We start from the raw sequence: 20,579 nt of genomic DNA, 5'->3' as shown, positions 1-20,579 counted from the left end.
ATGGATGGTTAGATTGTATGTAATTTCACAATTGTTTGCATTAATAGGACTCTAGCCTGTATGTGCCTATTCTCTTGCTGTGGTAGTCTACCTTAGCTATGCTCTCAAACCGTTAGTTACAAGTCCTGTGAGACAAAAGGCTGGATTTTACGAACTTCAGCAGGTCCGTAGCGGGCGACGTCAGTGGCGGGTCCCGACCTCGTTCCTGTCCCCATCCCAGCCTCTGAAATGAATTAACCATGTTTGGGCTTGTTAAGCCCGCCCAGCACGTTTGCCGGCCAATTAGAGGAAGCGGGTCTGGTGATGTCATTTGATGACCCTTCATCAGCCGGTTTCCTAAAAGGGACCATGGCCAACTTTCTTTTGACAGTTGTGCTGTCAGTGTTCTACAGCATTGATTGCCACAAACACTGACAAGCACTGCACAGAGGTGCAGGTCTGCACCCAAGCCCTCCCATGACTTCCTCCATATGCTTATGGAGGGAGTCACAGCACACAGGGAGGTCCTCTTCACTTCCTCTGGGTGGAAGATACCTCCCTAGGAGATCAACACAGCCAGGTTGCACATTGCAGAGGGGGACACAAGCAGCAACGTGGTCAGGGGGACCTGGGTGCAGTGCCGCAAACGTTTCAATGATCTCAATAGATCACGAAACGTTAGTACAAAGACACACTCAACCTCATCCTGCTGTGCCTCTCATCACATTCCCATCACTCTGCCTTCCCTACCCTATTCCTGCACATCCTTACTCACACCAACTTACAGTACCTTGCACCTCCACCCATCCCTCTCTTTCTATATTATCACATCCCCATCTCACTAGCTACGCCTCACACTCAGCTTCATCCTAGTGCAATCATACCAACTAACAACACACAACACGCTTGGGTGTTTTATGCAATGTTCATGTAAAGTTTCTGTTAATGTGGTGTCAAACATTGAAACCTTTATTTTCAACACTTTGCATTCTTGGACAGATTTGTGTGCACCTTTGGAAGTGGTTTAGTAAGTTGCAGTGAATGGTGAGACATAATGGTACCCCCCCCCCCCCCGCAATGGTGATGAGTGTGAAAGAAATGGCTTGGGCATTGTATCATGTGGCAGCCAGGGTGTACAGCATCAAGTGAGGTAAATCTGGCCTTGGTGAGGCCATCCCTGGCCTCCCGGGCAGCAATGTGCTCGGGTGCTGATGCCCTGTGTCCTGTGCAACAGTTGATTGCGGAGAAGGTTGGTGTTGTTGTTGTTGGTGCTGCTGGTGTACCTGGTGCTGCTGGTGTTGGGGCTGATCGTGATGGGATTCTGAGTACAAAGATGAGAGAGTTTCAAGGGCACCCATGCTGATGGAATAGATGGCAGGTGAAGTAGAGATGACGGAAGTGATCTGTCAATGGTGAGAGAGGTAATGAGGTCAGACTGGATGGAGATGTGTGTAAAGACTTGTTGCATTCTGAATCTGTAGTGGAAATGCAGTTTAGAGAAGCTAGTGGTTAAGGGAACATTTCTCAATCAGCTGGGAACTTTGACTTGACATTTGAAGTTGTCAACTCATCAGCTGATTCAATGGCCACTGAACTCCCACCTCAGCTTCACAGACAAAGTCTAAGAACAGTGGGAAACCAGTGGGTGGTCTGTCAAATTCAAAAAGCTGGGAAAAAACCTTTGTTAAGTGACTGTAAACAAGCCACTAATGATTTTAATTGCCTCCCCCACCACTGCGTGTTGGGTCTGCTTAGCGCTGACAGACCCGACATTTGGTAAAGGCACGTGGCGGTGGGTTCACAGCGGGGTCCCCACCCGTTGGGGAAAAAAACACTTTCCCACCCGACCTGCCACTGATCGCGCCTGCAGACCCCCACAAAATCCAGCCCTCATTGTTAAAATACTTCCACAGGGTCCTGCTTTCTGCTTGAATCCAAGTCACCTATTTCATTAATTGATATATAGATTTTTATCACTTTTTTGGCAGAACTCACTTTTTTTGTTACATACAAATTAAGTTTATGTGCAGTAACAGGCTAATAAGTCAGCAGCTTCAGTTGCTTGTTAAAGTCAAGCATGTGTCTTTGTTTCATGTTACTAATGATGTGGAACCATGGAGGTCCAAGTATATTTCGCTTGGACGATGTGGGAGCGAATTCTGAAAGCTCATTACTTGGCTCCCCATTGGAATCCTGCAGGAGTTTGCTCATTGAAAAGACTGTGGGGGCTTTGACAGAATTATTATACTGAATATTTTTAGACTCATTAACTATATTACCAAAGCAAAACATCTCTTCCCTAACATGCAGATTTGCTGAAGCCTTGGCAACTTTGTTGTAGTTATTGCAGTAAGGATAATGCTGTGTCTGAAAGCGAAAAAAAATTGTGCCTAAATGTTTTAATTTACGGCCCAAATCCCTCAGCAGTTTGGTTTTCAATTAACTCTTCTGTCCACGACATGATTAATTTGTCTTTAACTGTTTAGTTGATCTGTATTTTGAATTATAATCTGTACATAGTCACATTTAAAGACAAATGACAAAGATGCTACAGGTTTGTATTCCACTAAATTTTAGTAAAATAAATTTAATTAGCTATATTTTCTGATCGGAGGCTCCCTGCATGCGGAGACCTCCGATCTGGAAAAAATCTACGGACTTACCTGAGGGCTCCCGAGGTGCGGCCCTAGGATCATGTGGGCTATGGGGAGCCAATAGGAGAAGGGAATCTCTCTTCATACATTTGACAGATAGACCTGTCAAATATATGAGTAGAGATCACCGCAAAAACACTGTAAAACATTAAATAAATGTAAAAAAAACATCACTTTTTAAAAAACAAATAGCTAAAGTTTTTTACGGGGCTAAAAATAAATTTACCTTTTTTAAAAGTATTTTTAAATGATAAATGAGTGAAAAAAAAATTGTTTTACTTTTCTCAACTCTTATGCTGGTGAAAGCAGGCTTTTACCAGGCGTAAGATTTCTAAGGGTTTTCTGCAGGCGGAGGTTCTACAGAAAGCGGAACTATCCGCCCACAGAGGCCCTTCTCTAGGGCAGGCGTCCGATCTGTCAAGAGCATTCTTGACAGATTGGAAATGCCGGTTTTCAGTGCATGTGCTTCATATGCTTGAAACCGGCATTTCTGATGTCCCTACGGGTGTGTACACAGCCCGTACACATCCGTAGGCATCGGAATATGCGGCCCAATTTTTTTTGGAGCTATTACAGAATATTTAAACTAGCAAATTATGAAGATAATTAGTAAGGCATCTACTTACTGCAAAAACATGGTTGTGTTAGTTGTCAATGGATTATGTGCTGATATGAATAAAAGTTTTGTGCTATTACACAACCTAGCAATTGTACTATTTGAATTATTGGAAACATTATTAGGGAAACTGTTCTAATAGCCCTAATCTACATATGTAAATTAGCTACAATTGATATAATTAATGTGTTATCCCTAACAATACAATGAAAGTAGCCTTCAAATTTCATGAAGGTATGGTGTGATTTTTGAGATGAAGCGAAAAGCATTTATTTAATTAACCTAACTTGCATATATAAATTATGTCTAATTAACATAATTTATTAATGCGCTCTCCCTTTTAGCACAGCAGGTATGCTGCCATTTTCATAAAGATAACTCCTAAGGTTTTTATGTGTTGGGGAAAGTCTTTTGTGGCTAAGCTAATTTACATATACAAATACTTCAGCTTTGCATAATTGTTAATGCTGAAATAGATTTTCTAATCCTGGACCATAGATTTTGATTTAATAATTGATGGTAACTAATTAGCACAGGATCTGTTTACACATCTGAAGATGGAGTGACTCATAATTTTGCTAGCCAGCCCTTTTATGTAGTGTTATTCCAACCATCACAAAAATGTGTTCTGCTATAGATGGGCAAAAATTACCATTAATTACATTATTGTACAAATGCTTAAAAGACTCATAGCAGATCCCTCCCCCCCCCCGCCACTTTAAAGGAACCATTAACCCATTCAGTGCCGACTTCTACCCCATTACGTGCAGTTTTAGCTCTTGAAACTTTTACGCACTGCTCCCTTCTTCTCTTAGAGAACGCAAAGCTACAGGTCATGGAAAGTGGCATTATCTATAATACATGCTGCATATAAAAACACAGCTCTCTCCAGATTAGTCTGCATCCAGGCAATTCTTTTCAGCTGAAAGAATGTATTTCCCCATGGACATAACAACAACTTGTGTTTATATAGCACCTTTAACATAGTAAATCATCCCAAAGTGCTTAACGGGAATGTAATCAGACAGAAATTGACACCGAGCCAAAGAAGGAGACATTAGGACAGGTGGCCAAAAAAGGTAGGTTTAAATGAGCATCTTAAAGGAGGAGAAAGAGGTGGAGAGGCAGACAGGTTTAGGGAGGGAATTCCAGAGCTTAGGGCCTAGACGGCTAGAGGCACAGCCGCCAATGGTGGGGCAAAGGAAGTGGGGGATGCACAAGAGGCCACAGTTGGAGGAACGCAGAGTTCACGGAGAATTATAGGACTGGAGGAGGTTACAGACTTAGGGAAAGTCAAGGCCATGTAGGGGTTTGAACATAAGGCTGAGAGTTATTAAATTGAGGCATTGGTGGACCGGGAGTCAATTTGGTCAGCGAGGACAGGGGAGATGAGTGAATAGGGCTTGGTGTGAGTTTCGATATGGCAGCAGAGTTTTAGATGAGCTTAAATTTATGGAGGCTAGAAGATGATAAGCTGGCCAGAAGAGCATTGGAATTGTCAGGTCTGGAAGTAATAAAAGCACCGATGAGGGTTTTAGCAGCAGGTGGGCTAAGGCACGGTGGAGATGGGCAATATTATGGAGATGGAAATAGGTGATCTTTGTGCTGGAGAGGATATGGGGTCGGGATCTCAGCTCAGGACACAGAGATTGCAAAAAGTTTGGTTCAGCCTGAGACAGAGGCCAAGGAGGGGGGGTGGAATCAATGGCTAGGGAATCAGTTTGTGGTGGGGTTGAAGACATAAGAACATAAGAAATAAGAGCAGGAGTTGGCCATTTGGCCCCTCGAGCCTGCTCCGCCATTCAATAAGATCATGGCTGATCATTGACCTCAACTCCACTTTCCTGCCCGATCTCCATATCCCTTGATTCCCCTAGAGTCCAAAATCTACCTATCTCAGCCTTGAATATACGCAAAGACTCAGCATTCACAGCATTCTGGGGCAGAGAATTCCAAAGATTTACAACCCTGAGTGAAGAAATCCCTCCTCATCTCGGTCTTAAATAGCCTACTCCTTATCCTGAGGCTATGCCCCCTAGTTCTAGACATTCCAACCAGGGGAAACAACCTCTCAGTATCTACTCTGTCAATCCCCTTCAGAATCTTGTGGGGTTGATTTTCATTGACCCGTGGAGTCGGGATTGGAGGCATGTGGGGGGTTAAAGTCCCGAATTCGCGGATCCCGACACCATCCCGCCCCCAACCCGCCTCCATGTAAATTTCAAAGGAGGCGGGTACCTGCCTTGCACTGGGACCCGCCTACCCGAGGCAGGAAGGGATTAGTGCCAATTAACTTCCTGTTAACAGGTAGTTAACAGGCAGTTTTTAGCCTAATCCCTATTTTAAAGCTTGAAGTGAGGGATTCCCGACGGCTCCAAACCACGCCAAGTTAGAGGAGTCAGGCCGTCAGGTTGAAGGACTTGGAGGGGTCGAGATGTTGGTGTTCAGGTGAGTGATGGGTGCATGAGTGCAAAGGTAAGTGTGTTTGGTGTGTCTAAACTGTGTAAAGAAGTTTAAATTACCTGTACTTACCTTTTTAGCCTTCCTTCCTCTAGGTTTCGGGAGTCCATCATCTAACTAGCACAGAAAGCAGAATGGCTGCGAACTGTCAAAAGTGACAGCCTGCAGATTTCTGAGCCGGTGAGATTTCTAACTGAGTCTGTGTAGAAGGACTCAGGTTAGAAGTAAGACTGTCAGTGTTTGACAGCTTCAAACAGCTGTGAAACACTAATATTTCATCTGTCAAAACATCTTGACAGATGAAATTTCAGTCTGTGATGTCACCTGTTGCTGGGTGGCCCTTAATTGGCCTGCTGAGCCCGCTGGGTGGGCTCAACAAGGTCAATCAAGTTAAAATCGCGTGGATTGGCCGCATCTCGATGGAGGCGGGACTACAACCCCGAAAGTTGTAGCCCCACCTCCTTCCCGACTTCTGAATGAAAATCACCCCTTGTATGTTTCAATGAGATCACCTCTTATTCTTCTAAACTCCAGAGAGTATAGGCCCATCCTACACAATCTCTCATCATAGGACAGCCCTCTCATCCCAGACAATGACTTCACTCTTCCAAATTTTTCATTGTAGGAAATTTTATCTCATCCAGAATTGATTGTCTGAGAGGCAGCCTGACAACAGTGGAGAGACCAAGAAAGGTGGTGCTGAGGTAGAGCTGGATGTCATCAGTGTACATGTGGAACCTGATGTGTTTTCGGATGATGTCACCAAGGGGCAGCATGTAGATGAGAAATAGAAGGGGACAAAGGTTCATTCCCTGGGGTCTCCAGAGGTAACAGTGTGAGAGCAGGAAGAGAAGCCAATGCAGAAGATTCTCTGGCTATGACTGGATAGGTAAGAATAGAACCAGGCAAAGGCAGTCCCTGTCAGCTGGACAATGGAGGAGATGTGTTGGAGGAGGATGGCTTGGCTAACCCTGTCAAAGGCTGCAGACATATCGAGAAGGATGAAGCATTCTGTTCCATGGTGAAGCCACTGGGAGACAGACACACTTTAGCAGCACAGGAGAGGACACTGCTTCCTGCCTCCCACTCTTACCTATCTGATTCACTCCACATGATATCAAGAAATGGCTGAGCACCTGGTTGATAACAAAGGCTACAGGTCCTGACAACATCCTGCCTGTCGTGCTGAAGACCTGTGCTCCAGAACCAGCCGCACCTCTAGCCAAGCTGTTCCAGTACAGCTACAGCACTGGCATCTACCCGACAATGTGGAAAATTGCCCAGCTACATCCTGTCCATAAAAAGCAGGGCAAATCTAACCCAGCCAATTACCGGTCTATCAGTCTACTCTCAATCATTAGCAAATTAATAAAAGGAGTCGTCAACAGTGGATAAAGTGGATAGAAAGGACCTATTTCCCTTAGCAGAGGGGTCAAAAACCAGGGGGCACAGATTTAAAGTAATTGGTGGAAGGTTTAGAGGGGATTTGAGGGGAAATTTCTTCACCCAGAGGATCGTGGGGGTCTGGAACTCACTGCCTGAAAGGGTGGTAGAGGCAGAAACCCTAACCACATTTAAAAAGCACTTGGATGTGCACTTGAGATGCTGTAACCTGCAAGGCTACGGACCAAGAGCTGGGAAGTGGGCTTTTGCTGGATAACTCTTTGTTGGCCGGTGCAGACACGATGGGCCGAAATGGCCTCCTTCCGTGCTGTAACTTTCTATGATTCTATGATTCTATGAACAGTGCTATCAAGCAGCACTTACTCACCAATAACCTGCTTACTGATGCTCAGTTTGGGTTCCACCAGGACCACTCGGCTGCAGACCTCATTACAGCCTTGGTACAAACATGGACAAAAGAGCTGAATTCCAGAGGTGAGGTGAGAGTGAATGCCCTTGACATAATGGCAGAATTTGACTGAGTGTGGCATCAAGGAGCCCTAGTAAAACTGAAGTCATTGGAGATCAGGGGAAAACTCTTCAGTAGTTGGAGTCATAGCTAGCACAAAGGAAGATGGTTGTGGTTGTTGGAGGCCAATCATCTCAGCCCCAGGACGTCACTGAAGAAGCACCTCAGGGTGGCGTTCTAGACCCAACTAATTTCAGTTGCTTCATCAATGATCTTCCCTCCATCATAAAGTCAAAAGTGTGGCTGTTCACTGATGATTGCAGAGTGTTCAGTTACATTCTGAATTCTTCAGATAATGAAGCAGTCCATGCTTGCATTCAGCAAGACCAGGTCAGAGGCTGGGTATTCTGTGGTGAGTAGCTCACCTCCTGATTCCCCAAAGCCTTTCCACCATCTACAAGGCACATGCTAGGAGTGTGGTGGAATACCTTCCACTTGCCGGGATGGATGCAACTGCAACAACACTCAAGAAGCTCAATACCATCCAGGACAAAGCAGCCCGCTTGATCGGCAGCTTATCCACCACCTTAAACATTCACTCTCTCCACCACTGGCACACCGTGACTGCAGTGTGTACTATCTACAGGATGCACTGCATCAACTTACCAAGGCTTCTTTGACAGCACCTCCCAAACCTGCAACCTCGAAGGACAAGGGCAGCACGTGCATGTTAATAACATCACCTCCAAGTTACACATTATCCTAACTTAGACATATATCGCCATTCCGTCATCATCGCTGGGTCAAGATCATGGAACTCCCTTCCCAACAGCACTATGGGTCTAGCTTCACTACATGGATGACAGCGGTTCAAGAAGGCAGTCACCACCACCTTTTCAAGGGCAACTAGGAATGGACAATAAATGCTGGCCTTGCTAGCGACGTCTATATAACAAGAATGAATTAAAAAATATATATATTACTTAGTAATGACTGGCAGAACTCCTGCTCTAGAACAAATCAGAGTGTGACTGTCAGTAAGACTGAGGTTTAAATTTGCATCTTCTTATTGAAAGTGTATTGCATTATATTTGAAGGTCCACCAATAAAGGCTACATTTTTATAAGTGGCCTATAACTTATAAAGTTATAGGCCACTATAACTTTATAAGTTATAGTGGCCTATAAATTGCCTTCTCAATAGTACAAATTTGTGGATGGAACTCTAATTTGTTAACCTGTAAAATTGTCTATAATTTCAACATCAACTCCCTGATTTCAGATTTTGAGAACCCAGGACAACCTACTTCTACAGAAGCTAACAAAAGACAGTCAGTTGCTTCCTGGTTTTAATGTTGTAGTTGGAAGATGGTTTTTAAGACCTGTATCTCAACCTACTTTCCTATAAGCTATATGTTATACAGCTATAAGTTTTCCACAAGGGCAATGGAAGGAGAACATTGGAATAGTCGAGTCTGGAGGTAGCAAAAGCATGCACACGAGTTTCATCAGCAGATAGACTGAGGCAGGTGATATTACGTAGGTGGAAGTTGACAGGCATTGTGATGGTGAGGATATGAGGTCGGAGCATAACTCAGGGTCAAATAGGATGTCGAAGTTGTGAACAGTCTGGTTCAGCTTGAGACAGTGATCAGGGAGGGAGATGATATCGGTAGCTAGGGAACGGCATTTGTGGTGAAGTCTGAAGACAATGGCTTCAGTCTTCTCAATGTTAATTGGAGGAAATTTTTTCTCCTCCAAAACTGGATGTCGAGAAGTCTGACAACACAGAGAAAGTGGAGGGGTCGAGAGCAGTGGTAGGTTTTTGTAGGGCTTTGCTGTAGTATTCTGTCTAATACACTAGTGTTACCTCAGCAAAAAAAATGCAATCTTTTCAAACCTCAACCTAATAGAGCTTCCACTACCGACAGGCAAGTATGACAAAAAGGAACATTCATGTCCTCTAGCAGCTAGGGCAATGTAACACACTGGTTAGTCAGCTGAAAATAGATCTAAAAAAAGCAAATTTCACACACATCTGATCAAAGACCCATCTTGGACTCATAAGGAATTTAAAATTGCATTCACACAGCATGAGCCAAATATTTTATAATCATGCTTTAAATCTAACTTTAAAACTCTTTGTATGTTTTTTTATGAACACTTGTTTTGCTCAAAAATTCTATTCAAGATTCTTTTAGTTTTTTTGAACTGCAATAACTTACTAGCGAACTATAAGAAAATAAAGGCACATGAATATTTGTACAGAAGTGCACCATTTTACCTTGCAAATCTGTGTAATTGTAATTTAGAAACAATGATATAATAACCATATTTGATATTCAGTTGCTAAATCTGTAGTCTGCTTAGCCACACATCAAAAAGATACCATCACACTGGAAATGAACTTGGTTGTTTCAAACATTATTCTAATGTTTCAAAAATTCTGGTGGAAATTACATATAAAGCAAAGGAATAGTAAATATATTAAATTTTTATTCTCTGAAAGTCAATGAATGTTTTCTGCTAAATTGCATCATAGGCCATCTTTAATTTTATTTTTGTTTATTTTTTTTCTATCAATGCATTTATATGATGTCATGCTTACTCATTTTTCACTGTTTGCTTTGAATGTCTTGCGTTAATCTGATAGAAAATAATGTGACAACATAAATCAATTATTGTGTAGAAATATTCTTACAAAAATATATACTTTCAATTTAATTAATTTATCTAATATTAAAATTTGCTGAAGTTTGTGCAAGGTATTTGTTTTTAAAACCACTGTTTGTGGTTCACATGTTTTGAATAATTTTTATAAGTCATGATATGATATAGTCCTGATTAGGTACCCAACAAGTCACATACATTTTATATTTTACCAAATATCCTCAAACCTCCCACTTATTTTTAGATATAAAAGGTTATTATGAGGTATTACACTCAGTGGGACTGAAAATGGACAGTTGCATTTTGTTTTTTTAATATCATAGTAAGGTAGATGGATGATGCGTTTTTCTGGAAATTTCTTTTCTGTTATTGTTCTCCTAGAGCAGCTGATGGCTGCTTAATGCTCTTTAGTTTTGTCATGCTCTAAAGCACATGCTGCTAGGCCATGATAAGCTTTACAGGAATAAAAACAGCTAACACGTCCATCAAAGTATTTTAATTTTACATCTTAAAGTTTAGGTGAAGCCAATTTATGCAGTTTGAATAGCATCAAAGGCTTCCTGCTTTTAAACAAAAGGGTAAAATAAATCCTCAAGCTGCCTTTATGGAACTGAGTGAAACAGAAATGTTTTACTCATCAGCTTTGCAGTCACTGGTTTGCCTCAGCTAGAACAAAACTGCTGAAGCATTTAGAGAAAATTAACCCCCCATCCTAGCAGCCAGATGTGACTGGATTCTGATGAATGCACATGAGTGGGCTGAAAAATCAAGAGACTGTGAAATTCCTGTCAGGCCTATACAGTACAGAATGGGCTATTGACTGCTTTCTATATTCTCTCCATCATTCTTTTTGAACACTGCCATTAATTTCCCCTCCTACTCTGACTTTTAAAAAAAATCCCATCAGCTCTCTGCACTGCAAACCAGGATGCGTAAGGCACTAGTGGACTACTCCAAACAGCGGGGCCTTTACAGCCAAGCAGGACTGGCTACATCCCAGGCTCTCTCTCATGAGAATGCTCAGAAAATAATAGCTGTGCAGGTACGTTTTAAAGGAGTTATGGAGGGATAATGGGATTAAGACTGAAAAGAAAATAATTGGAAGTGGATGCCCAGTATTAAAATTCAAACACATTATGGTATAATTGAAATTTCATACATAGGGAACATGCTGCTGGAAAGATGCTGGTATTGTGGATATAGTATATCTGTTTCCTGCCCTTTTAAATTATATAGCTACAATTAGAAATTCTTATTTTTTTTATTTTTTTAAGCACATAAAGACCCTTTCTTTGTTTATAGAATCCCTGTTTACTTTCAGAAGATCTCTCTGTTTTCTCACTACTTACCCTAGTATATAGATTTTTCTATTTAGATGACTTAGATTTTTGGGTGCAGATGCTAACTTGTAAAACTAATTTATCCCTTATTTACATCCTGTTTATTTTCATGGACTAAGAAATCTTAAGGTGCCACTCAACAAAATTTCCACCTATGTAACATGGACTTTTCAGCTGCCCATTGAATATAATTCTATGTTCCAACTTTTATCCCTTCTCACAAACAAGACAAAATCGCTGATTTGGTTCCAGGTGCAAATATTTGATCTATCTCTGTAAACTCCTCTAGCCCTACAGCCTTCTGAGATTGCTGCGCTTTTTTTTGGCCTCTTGTGCATCCTCAATTTTCTTCGTACCGGCCATGCCACCAACTGCCTAGGTCCTAAGTTCTGGAATTCCATCCCTAAACCTTTCCACCTCTCTACTTCTCTCTTTACAACGCTCCTTAAAACCTACCTCTGTGACCAAGCTTTTCCTATGTGTCAAATTTTGTTTGATAATCGCTCCTGTGAAGGTTCTTGAGATGTTTTATTACATTAAATGAACTATATAAATGCAAGTTGTTGTTGCTGTTTTAATGCAAAAAAATACAATTATACTAATAATTGTTACACTGTTTATGAATCATTATACCTAGTATCTTGTTGCATTTTTGCAGCAACATATTTCAGAGAAGCCCTATATTTATGAATTGGACAGAATTTCATTGTGATTATGTTCATTAAACAGTGCATTTCATCCCATGTTCATTTTAATAATTGTGGATGTCTCATTACAGGAAAGATAATGATGTAATCAGTAACATGGTATATAAAGCATTTTGCTCTCGCTAATTTTAAGTCAATCAAAGTGAATATCTCTGATACAATGCAAATGATTTGAGAAGAGTTTTATCCACAATTTTGATTAAGTGGGGTTGTAAAATTACAAAAAGAATATAAAATGTGAAATTGAGCAGTAAGTAACAAATGGAAAAATTACTTCAAAACTCCCACTAGCAGTTGCTATAACTGCAAAACAATAGGCTGTTCTGTTGACTGGCCTGTGGTGCCACTGGAACGTCCCCTCACATCGCCCATCTGTTCAGTTTCTGGTTAAAGCAGCAGGAGATCTTTGCAAACATCGAGGTGGGCATGCAAAAACTTCAAATCTCTCAAGCAGCCTCATCTTGAGTTGCAAAATGATAATGTAGGACAAATTAAATTGAATATTTAATCAAATATATAGAATTTCACATGTGAACCTTACATGAGCAAAATATAATCATGTTTTCATTGACATACTCAAACAGTGATGTAGAAAGAATGCATTTAGTTGGCAAGATATTGAAAATCCATTATTTTGCAATATTTGGCAATGAGGGGCAAAAGGGACCGATACTCCAGAGAGAAGTAGTACAAAGTACCATCTCCTTAGACATACTGTGAAAAAAATCATTTAAAGGTTCTCCTCCCTGAGAAAGCATTGCAAATCTGTTCAGTTTCTGGTTTAGCTGGCAGGAGATCTTTGATGCTTGGGGTCCTGCCACATGGGAATTTCTAGAAGGGAAACAGCCACTTGGATGACATATCCACTAGATCCATGTTCAACTAGTTTTTCTTTGAGTTGTGCACAGGGATCAGCATCCTTCTTGGTCCTGGATGCTAATGTTAGCACTCAACCTAATTAAAATCTAGTCCTAGCTGGGGCATTTCACATTAGTGAGCACTTGTTAATGAGTCACATGTATACATGTGTATAGAAACTAAATGATGACTTTGTAATTTGTTGCTAAATATGAAGTTCATTTCTGTTTCTGGTTATTTCTGATTAGTGATGTTTGCTTTGGTATGTGTTTCATAGTTGGGTATGGGTGATATTATGCTACCTCCAGTATTTATGCTGTAATTTCTCATTTATCTTTTTATATTTATTCACTAAAATGGTTTAGTAGTATACTGATTCACATAATAGTAGAATGGAGAATGAAATGAACCACTATCTAACCAATCAGGAGTCTCTTGCCTCTTTACATCCATGTTCCACACACCAATCCCCCCCATCTGTACTACAAGAGATCAATTTCCATCATTGTTAAGTTGCTGTTCTTGGCTGCGTTCTTAGGTAATGAGGCAGAAATTCCAATCCCTACGGGTGAGTATGCACTGTGTACTCACCCATAGGGACATCGGAAATGCCGGATTCAGGCATGCACTGTGCATGCGCTGGAAACCGGCATTTACGATCTGTCAAGAAAGCTCTTGACAGATTGGACGCCTGCCCTGGAGCAGGGCCTCTGCGGGTGGAGAGTTCTGTTTTTTGGAGACCCTCTGCCCGCAGAAAACACTTACAATTCTTGTGCCTGTAAAAGCAAGGCCTGCTTTTACCAGGCTAAGAGTTGAAGAAAGTAAAAAAAAAATGTTTTTCCCACTGATTTATCATTTTAAAATACTTTAAAGAAAGCTAAGTTTATTTTTAGTCCCGTTAAAAACTTTAATTATTTTTTTCAAAAATTTAAATTTTTGTTTAAAATAATTAATTTATGTAATTTATAGTCATTTTTAAAATGTGATTTAAAAAAAAAATGTATTTGAAGTTTTATTTATGTTTTGGGGGTGATCTCTATTCATTGATTTGACAGGTCTTCCTGTCAAATCTATGAATGGAGATTCCCTGCTATGATTGGCTCCCCATGGCCCACATGATCCCAGGGACGCTGCGAACTACCTGTGCCCCTGGGATACGTGTGCCCTGCACACCGGCAGTTTGAAGAGGCACAGCAACGGAACTCTGCACCTCCCGGGAGCCCTCCAGTCCAGGCAGAGATTTTTCCAAATCACAGCCCTCCGCCCGCAGGAGGGCTGCGAACGGAATTTCTGGGCCAATGTTGCAAACAGACCTCCACATACTCTGCCATAGGCAGAGAAGGGAAGTCAGGTAACTGACACTAGCCCACTTTTGCACACTTACCACTGGGCAGAGAGTGACATATGCAGATTTGTGCAAGATCAACTTCACCCTCCCAACAAGAAGAATGATGCTCCCCAGAGAAAGCGCAGGGAAGAAAACTAAATCGAAACAATTACTTCACTAAAATGACCTGTATTGTTCTGTCAAGTGGTGACCTATTCTGGAATAATGCAGTACAATTTAGAAAATTACTACACTGTAAGTAGTGATTAAGTGAAGAAAACAGTATTTTCCCCATTACCATGGGGATATTGACTCAGACTAGAGTACATTTCCAAGGGCAGAAGCAAGCCTCAGTGCCTCATTTAAGTGAACACTGTTCATATGCAAGCCTCTGCAGTGGATGTCAATGTGCTATTTGACAATGAGGGCCTTCAGAGTTTAGTCTGATCCTTTCTTCACAGAACTACACACACATGTCCAGTGGGGTCAGTGACTAAGAATAAAATTGGATTTATATAGCGCCTTTCACGACCTCAGGACGTTCCAAAGTGCTTTACATTTTAAGTGTAGTTACTGCTGTTATGTAGGGAAACACAGTAGCCAATTTGTGCACAGCTAGGTCCCACTAAGAGCAATAAGATTAATGACCAGATAATCTGTTTTAGTGGTGTTGGTTGAGGAATAACTAGTGATCAGGACACCAAGAAAACTTCCCTGAACAGTGCCATGGGATCTGTTGCATTCACCTGGGAAGGCTTTAAAGTCTCCTTCAAAATACGGCACCTCCTGTAGTGAAGTACTCCCTCAGTATTGCTCTGAAGTGTCAGTCTAGATTATGTGCTCAAGTCTCTGGAGGGGTGTTTGAACCAACAACCTTCCGATTTAGTAGTAGAGTGCTACCACTGAGCCAAGGCTGGCACCAAAGGAACAGGAATGCTGAACAGTTTTCCACAACATACATACATAGTAATACTGAGGCTATTTATTACTAGCTCTTTGCCACCTTGGGTTAAATCAACTGACTCAGCACAGAGCAGTGGTTGAATTTCCTAGTCCGTAGCGCTGAGTACTACACCACACAGCACAATTACCCACTGAGCTATAAGGGGAGCTCAGGACAATAACTTTCTAAACCATTTATGCACAGACAGCATAAACAGGTTAATAGACAGGTTATAACTGCGGTCTTCACTCCCCTAGCTGAGTGAAGCATCACTTGCAGATTAGTCTCTAATCACTCAGACCTCTTCAGTTTGTTCCTGATGCTACTTTCCAGGCTAACAAACTGTCTGGAAAAATACCATTTCAGAGAACATAAGAACATAAGAAATAGGAGCAGGAATAGGCCTGCTCCGTCATTCAATAAGACCATAGCTGATCTACATCAACTCCACTTTCCTGCATTATCCCCATATCCCTTGATTCCTTTAATATTTAAAAATCTATCAATCTCTATCTTGAATATACTCAACGACTGAGCCTCCACAGCCCTCTGGGGTAGAGAATACCAAAGATTCACCACCCTCTGAGTGAAGAAATTCCTCCTCATCTCTGTCCTAAATGGCCGACCCCTTATTCTGAGACTGTGACCCCTGGTTCTAAACTCCCCATCCAGGGGAAGCAACCTCCCTGCATCTACCCTGTCAGCATAGAAACATAGAAACATAGAAGATAGGAGCTGGAGTCGGCCATTCGGCTCCTTGAGCCTGCTCTGCCATTTAATGAGATCATGGCTGATCATTCAAATTCAGTACCCTGTCCCTGCTTTCTCCCCAAATCCCTTGATCCCTTTAGCCTTAAGAAATATATCTAACTCCTTCTTGAATATATTTAATAAGTTGGGCTCAACTGCCTTCTGTGGTGGAGAATTCCACAGGTTCACCACTCTCTGGGTGAAGAAATTCCTCCTCATCTCAGTCGTAAATGGCTTACCCCTTATCCTTAGACTGTGGCCCCTGCTTCTGGACTCCCCCGCCATCGGGAACACCCTTCTTGCATCTAGTCTGTCTAGTCCTGTCAGAATTTTATAAGTTTCAATGAGATCCCCTCTCATTCTTCTAAACTCTAGCGAATATAAGCCTAAATCGACTCAAACTCTCTTCATATGTCATCCCAGGTATCAGTCTGGTGAATCGTCGCTGCACTCCCTCCATGGCAAGAACATCCTTCCTCAGATAAGGCGACCAAAACTGTACACAATACTCAAGGTGTGGTCTCACCAAGGCCCTGTACAACTGCAGCAAGACATCCTTGCTCCTGTACTCAAATCCTCTCACAATGAAGGCCAATGTACCATTTGCCTTCTTAACCGCCTGCTGCACCTGCATGCACACCTTCAGTGACTGGTGCACAAGGATACCCAGGTCTCATTGCACTTCCCCTTTTCCCAATCTATTGCCGTTCAGATAATAATCTGTCTTCCTGTTTTTGCCACCAAAGTGGATAACCTTGCATTTATCCACATTATACTGCATCTGCCATGCATCTGCCCAATCACCCAACCTGTCCAAAGCATACTGGAGTTTCTCTGCATCCTCCTCACAGCACACACGCCCACCCAGCTTTGTGTCGTCTGCAAACTTGGAGATATTACCTCTAGTTCCCTTGTCTAGATCATTAATATATATATTGTGAATAGCTGGGGTCCTAGCACCGATCCCTGCCCTACCCCACTAGTCACTGCCAGCCACTCGGAAATAGACCCGTTTTTATGTTCACTGCAAGCTTACTCTCATATTCTATTTTCCCCCTCTTAATTAATCCCTTTGTCCTCCTTTGCTGAATCCTAAACTGCTCCCAATCCTCAGTTTTGCAGCTTTTTCTGGCCAATTTATATGTCCTCTCCTTGGATCTTATGCTATCCCTAATTTCCCTTGTTAGCCATGGTTGAGTCACCTTTTTTGTTTTATTTATATGCCAAACAGGGATGAACAAATTCTGTAGTTCATCCATGCGATGTTTAAATGTTTGCCATTGCCTCTCCATCAGCCCTTTAAGTAACATTCCCCAATCCATCCTAGCCAACTCGTGCCTCATACCATCGTAGTTTCCTTTATTTAAATTCAGGACCCTAGTCTCTGAGTCAACGACTTCACTCTCCATCTTAATGAAGAATTCGATCATATTATGATCGCTCTGACCCAAGGGGCCTCGCACAACAAGATTGCTAATTAACCCTTTCTCATTACATAATACCCAGTCTAAGATGGCCTGATCTCTAGTTGGTTCCTCGACATATTGGTCCAGGAAACCATCCCGTATGCACTCTAGGAATTCCTCCTCCACAGTATTGTTACTAATTTGATTAGCCCAGTCTATATGTAGATTAAAGTCACCCATGATAACTGCTGTGCCTGTATTGCATGCATCTCTAATTTCCCATTTAATGCCATCCCCAACCTCAGCATTACTGTTTGGGGTCTGTATACAACTCCCATTAATGTTTTCTGCCCCTTGGTATTTCTCAGCTCTACCCATACAGATTCCACATCATCAGAGCTAATATCCTTCCTTACTATTGTGTTAATCTCCTCTTTAACCAGCAATGCTACCCCACCTCATTTTCCTTTTTTCCTGTCCTTCCTGAATATTGAATACCCCTGGATGTTGAATTCCCAGCCTTGGTCAACCTGGAGCCATGTCTCCGTAATTCCAATTACATCATATCCGTTTACATCTATTTGCGCAGCTAATTCATCCACCTTATTATGAATGCTCCTCACATTAAGACACAAAGCCTTCAGGCTTTTTTTTAACACTCTTAGTCCTTTTAGAATTATTATTTACTGTAGACCTGTTTGATTTACACCCTTGATTTCCCTGCCTTCCACTTTTGCTTTTCACCTTCCTGTCTTTTGTTTCTATCCTTGCTTCCCTTTCCTCTGTCTCCCTGCACAGGTTCCCAACCCCCTGCCATTTTAGTTTAAACTCTCCCCAATAGCACTAGCAAACACTCCCCCTAGGACATCAGTCCCGGTTCGGCCCAGACGCAAACCAACCAGAACCGGTTCCAATGTCCCAGGAATTTGAATCCCTCCCCCTTGCACCATTCCTCTAGCCACGTATTCATCTGAAATATCCTTCTATTTGTACTCTGACTAGCACGTGGCACTGGTAGCAATCCTGAGATTACTACCTTTGAGGTCCTATTTTTTAATTTACCTCCTAACTCCCTATATTCAGCTTTTAGGACCTCATCCCATTTTTTACCTATATCGTTGGTACCTATATGCACCACAACAACTGGTTGTTCACCCTCCCCCTTTCAGAATGCCCTGCAGCTGCCCCGAGACATCCTTGACCCTTGCACCAGGGAGGCAACATACCATCTGGAGTCTTGTTTGCGGCCGCAGAAACGCCTATTTATTCCCCTTACAATAGAATCCCCTATCACTATAGCTCCCCCAGTCTTTTTCCTCCTGTCCTGTGCAGCAGAACCACCCATGGTGCCAGGAAATTGGCTGCTGCTGCCTTCCCCCGATAAGCCATCTCCCTCAACAATATCCAAAGTGGTATATCTGTTTGAGAGGGGGATGGCCACAGGGGACCCCTGCACTACCTGCCTGCGCCTACTACTCTGCCTGGTGGTCACACATTCCCTTCCTGCCTGTGCAGCCTTTACCTGCGGTGTGACCAACTCCCTAAACGTGCTATCCACAATGTCCTCAACATCGTGAATGCTCCAGTATGTATCCATTCGCAGCTCCAGTGCCGCAATGCGGTCTGTCAGTAGCTGCAGCTGGATACACTTCTCACACACATGGTTGTCAGGGACATAGGAAGTGTCCCTCATTTTCCACATAGCGCAGGAGGAGCATGCCACGAGGCCGAGCTGTCCTGCCATGACTTACCCTTTAATTAATCCAAATTAATTTAAATCAAATTAATACCACTAATTATACTACAATTAAATGATATACTCAAGGGCCCTTGGTTACTAGCACTCCCCGATACACAACAAAGACCTTAGAAACTATAACCACAAAAATTAAGACTTCTCTAACTTTTATAAACTATTAATCTTAACTGTCAAACTATAGAGTAGTATAAATACTCACCTGGCCGTACTCACCCAATCAGCTGCTTCCTCTTGCCCACGTCACTTTTTCAATCGTGACGTGACTCTGGAATGCCGCCGCCGGTCTGTGAGATTGGTAAGCCTTGTACCGCCGCTCTCTCCGCTCCCGACACTGGCCTCAATCAGCCCCCTTCCCTTGTCCCGACGTCACTTTTGACTTCTGACAGCACTCTTTGAAAATTCTGCCCATGCTGAGTTGGTACCGCCACCGCTGCCTCGCTGCTCCTCCCAGGTCTGCACTGCCGTGGTTGCTGCTGCTGCTGTGGGGCCTACCTGCGCCTCGGTCTCACTTTATACTGCCGCCGCCTCGCCGCTCCTCCCAGGTCCGCACTGCCGCCGCTGATGCTGCAGCCCTGTAAGCAGCCCTGTAAGAATTCTTCTAACCTCTGGGGAATATAGACCTAGTCTGCTCAATCTCTCTTCAAAGGACAATCCCCCCATCCCAGGAATCAGTCTGGAAAACCTTCGTTGCACTCCCTCTATGGCAAGTATATCCTTCCTTAGGTAAGGAGACCAAAACTGTACACAATACTCCAGGTGTGGTCTCACAAGGGCCCTATATAATTGCAGTAAGATACCTTGGCCTAGAAATTCAGTTGCGTTCGCCAGCCGTTAACGCCATAAGAGGGGTAGATTTCCAGCGCTAGGCACTTAGCGCCCGGGCGCAGGCCGGTCTGTGCCAACGCCCAACTTCAGTTGACATTTAGCGCCGGCGCAAAGTGTTTGCACCCGCTCAGCTGCGCGCGCAGCTTATGACGTCATTTCGTCGTGCAACGCTGTTTGTGCGCCCCAAACCGGAAATTCAGTGGCGCCCGCCCAATGTGGGCGTGGCGCTGTTAAGAACTGTGAAGTGGAACACAGCAGAGGCCCTGCGGGCCTCGGGGAGTGCTAATTAAAGGGCACTTACACTGAACTATAAAGGCCAGCCATTTTGCTGCAATGACTTTAGTGCTTTGGATTTCTGGACAGAGACCAAGGGACAACATAGGAGAGGTATTTTTGGCTTCTGGCCAGAGCTTGGAAATTTGACTCTTTGTGAT

The 20,579-nt window shown here is 42.8% G+C and overlaps 1 protein-coding gene across 1 annotated transcript in view; it reads left to right on the top strand.

The window, feature by feature from the left end:
• Positions 1–20,579, top strand: part of ccdc178 (coiled-coil domain containing 178) — a 723,212-nt gene that overhangs the window by 635,164 nt on the left and 67,469 nt on the right. Inside the window, exon 20 of the mRNA XM_085993953.1 lies at positions 11,138–11,272. Within this exon, the coding sequence (XP_085850079.1) occupies positions 11,138–11,272 (135 nt within the window). The remainder of the gene's footprint in view (positions 1–11,137; positions 11,273–20,579) is intronic.

This window comes from Somniosus microcephalus, chromosome 7 (genome assembly GCF_052327205.1).
Source record: "Somniosus microcephalus isolate GS21.2 chromosome 7, FLI_Smic_1.0, whole genome shotgun sequence".
Classification (NCBI taxonomy): Eukaryota; Metazoa; Chordata; class Chondrichthyes; order Squaliformes; family Somniosidae; genus Somniosus; species Somniosus microcephalus.
Note: the sequence above shows the minus strand (reverse complement) of the source record. Positions and strands in the feature narration are given on the sequence as shown.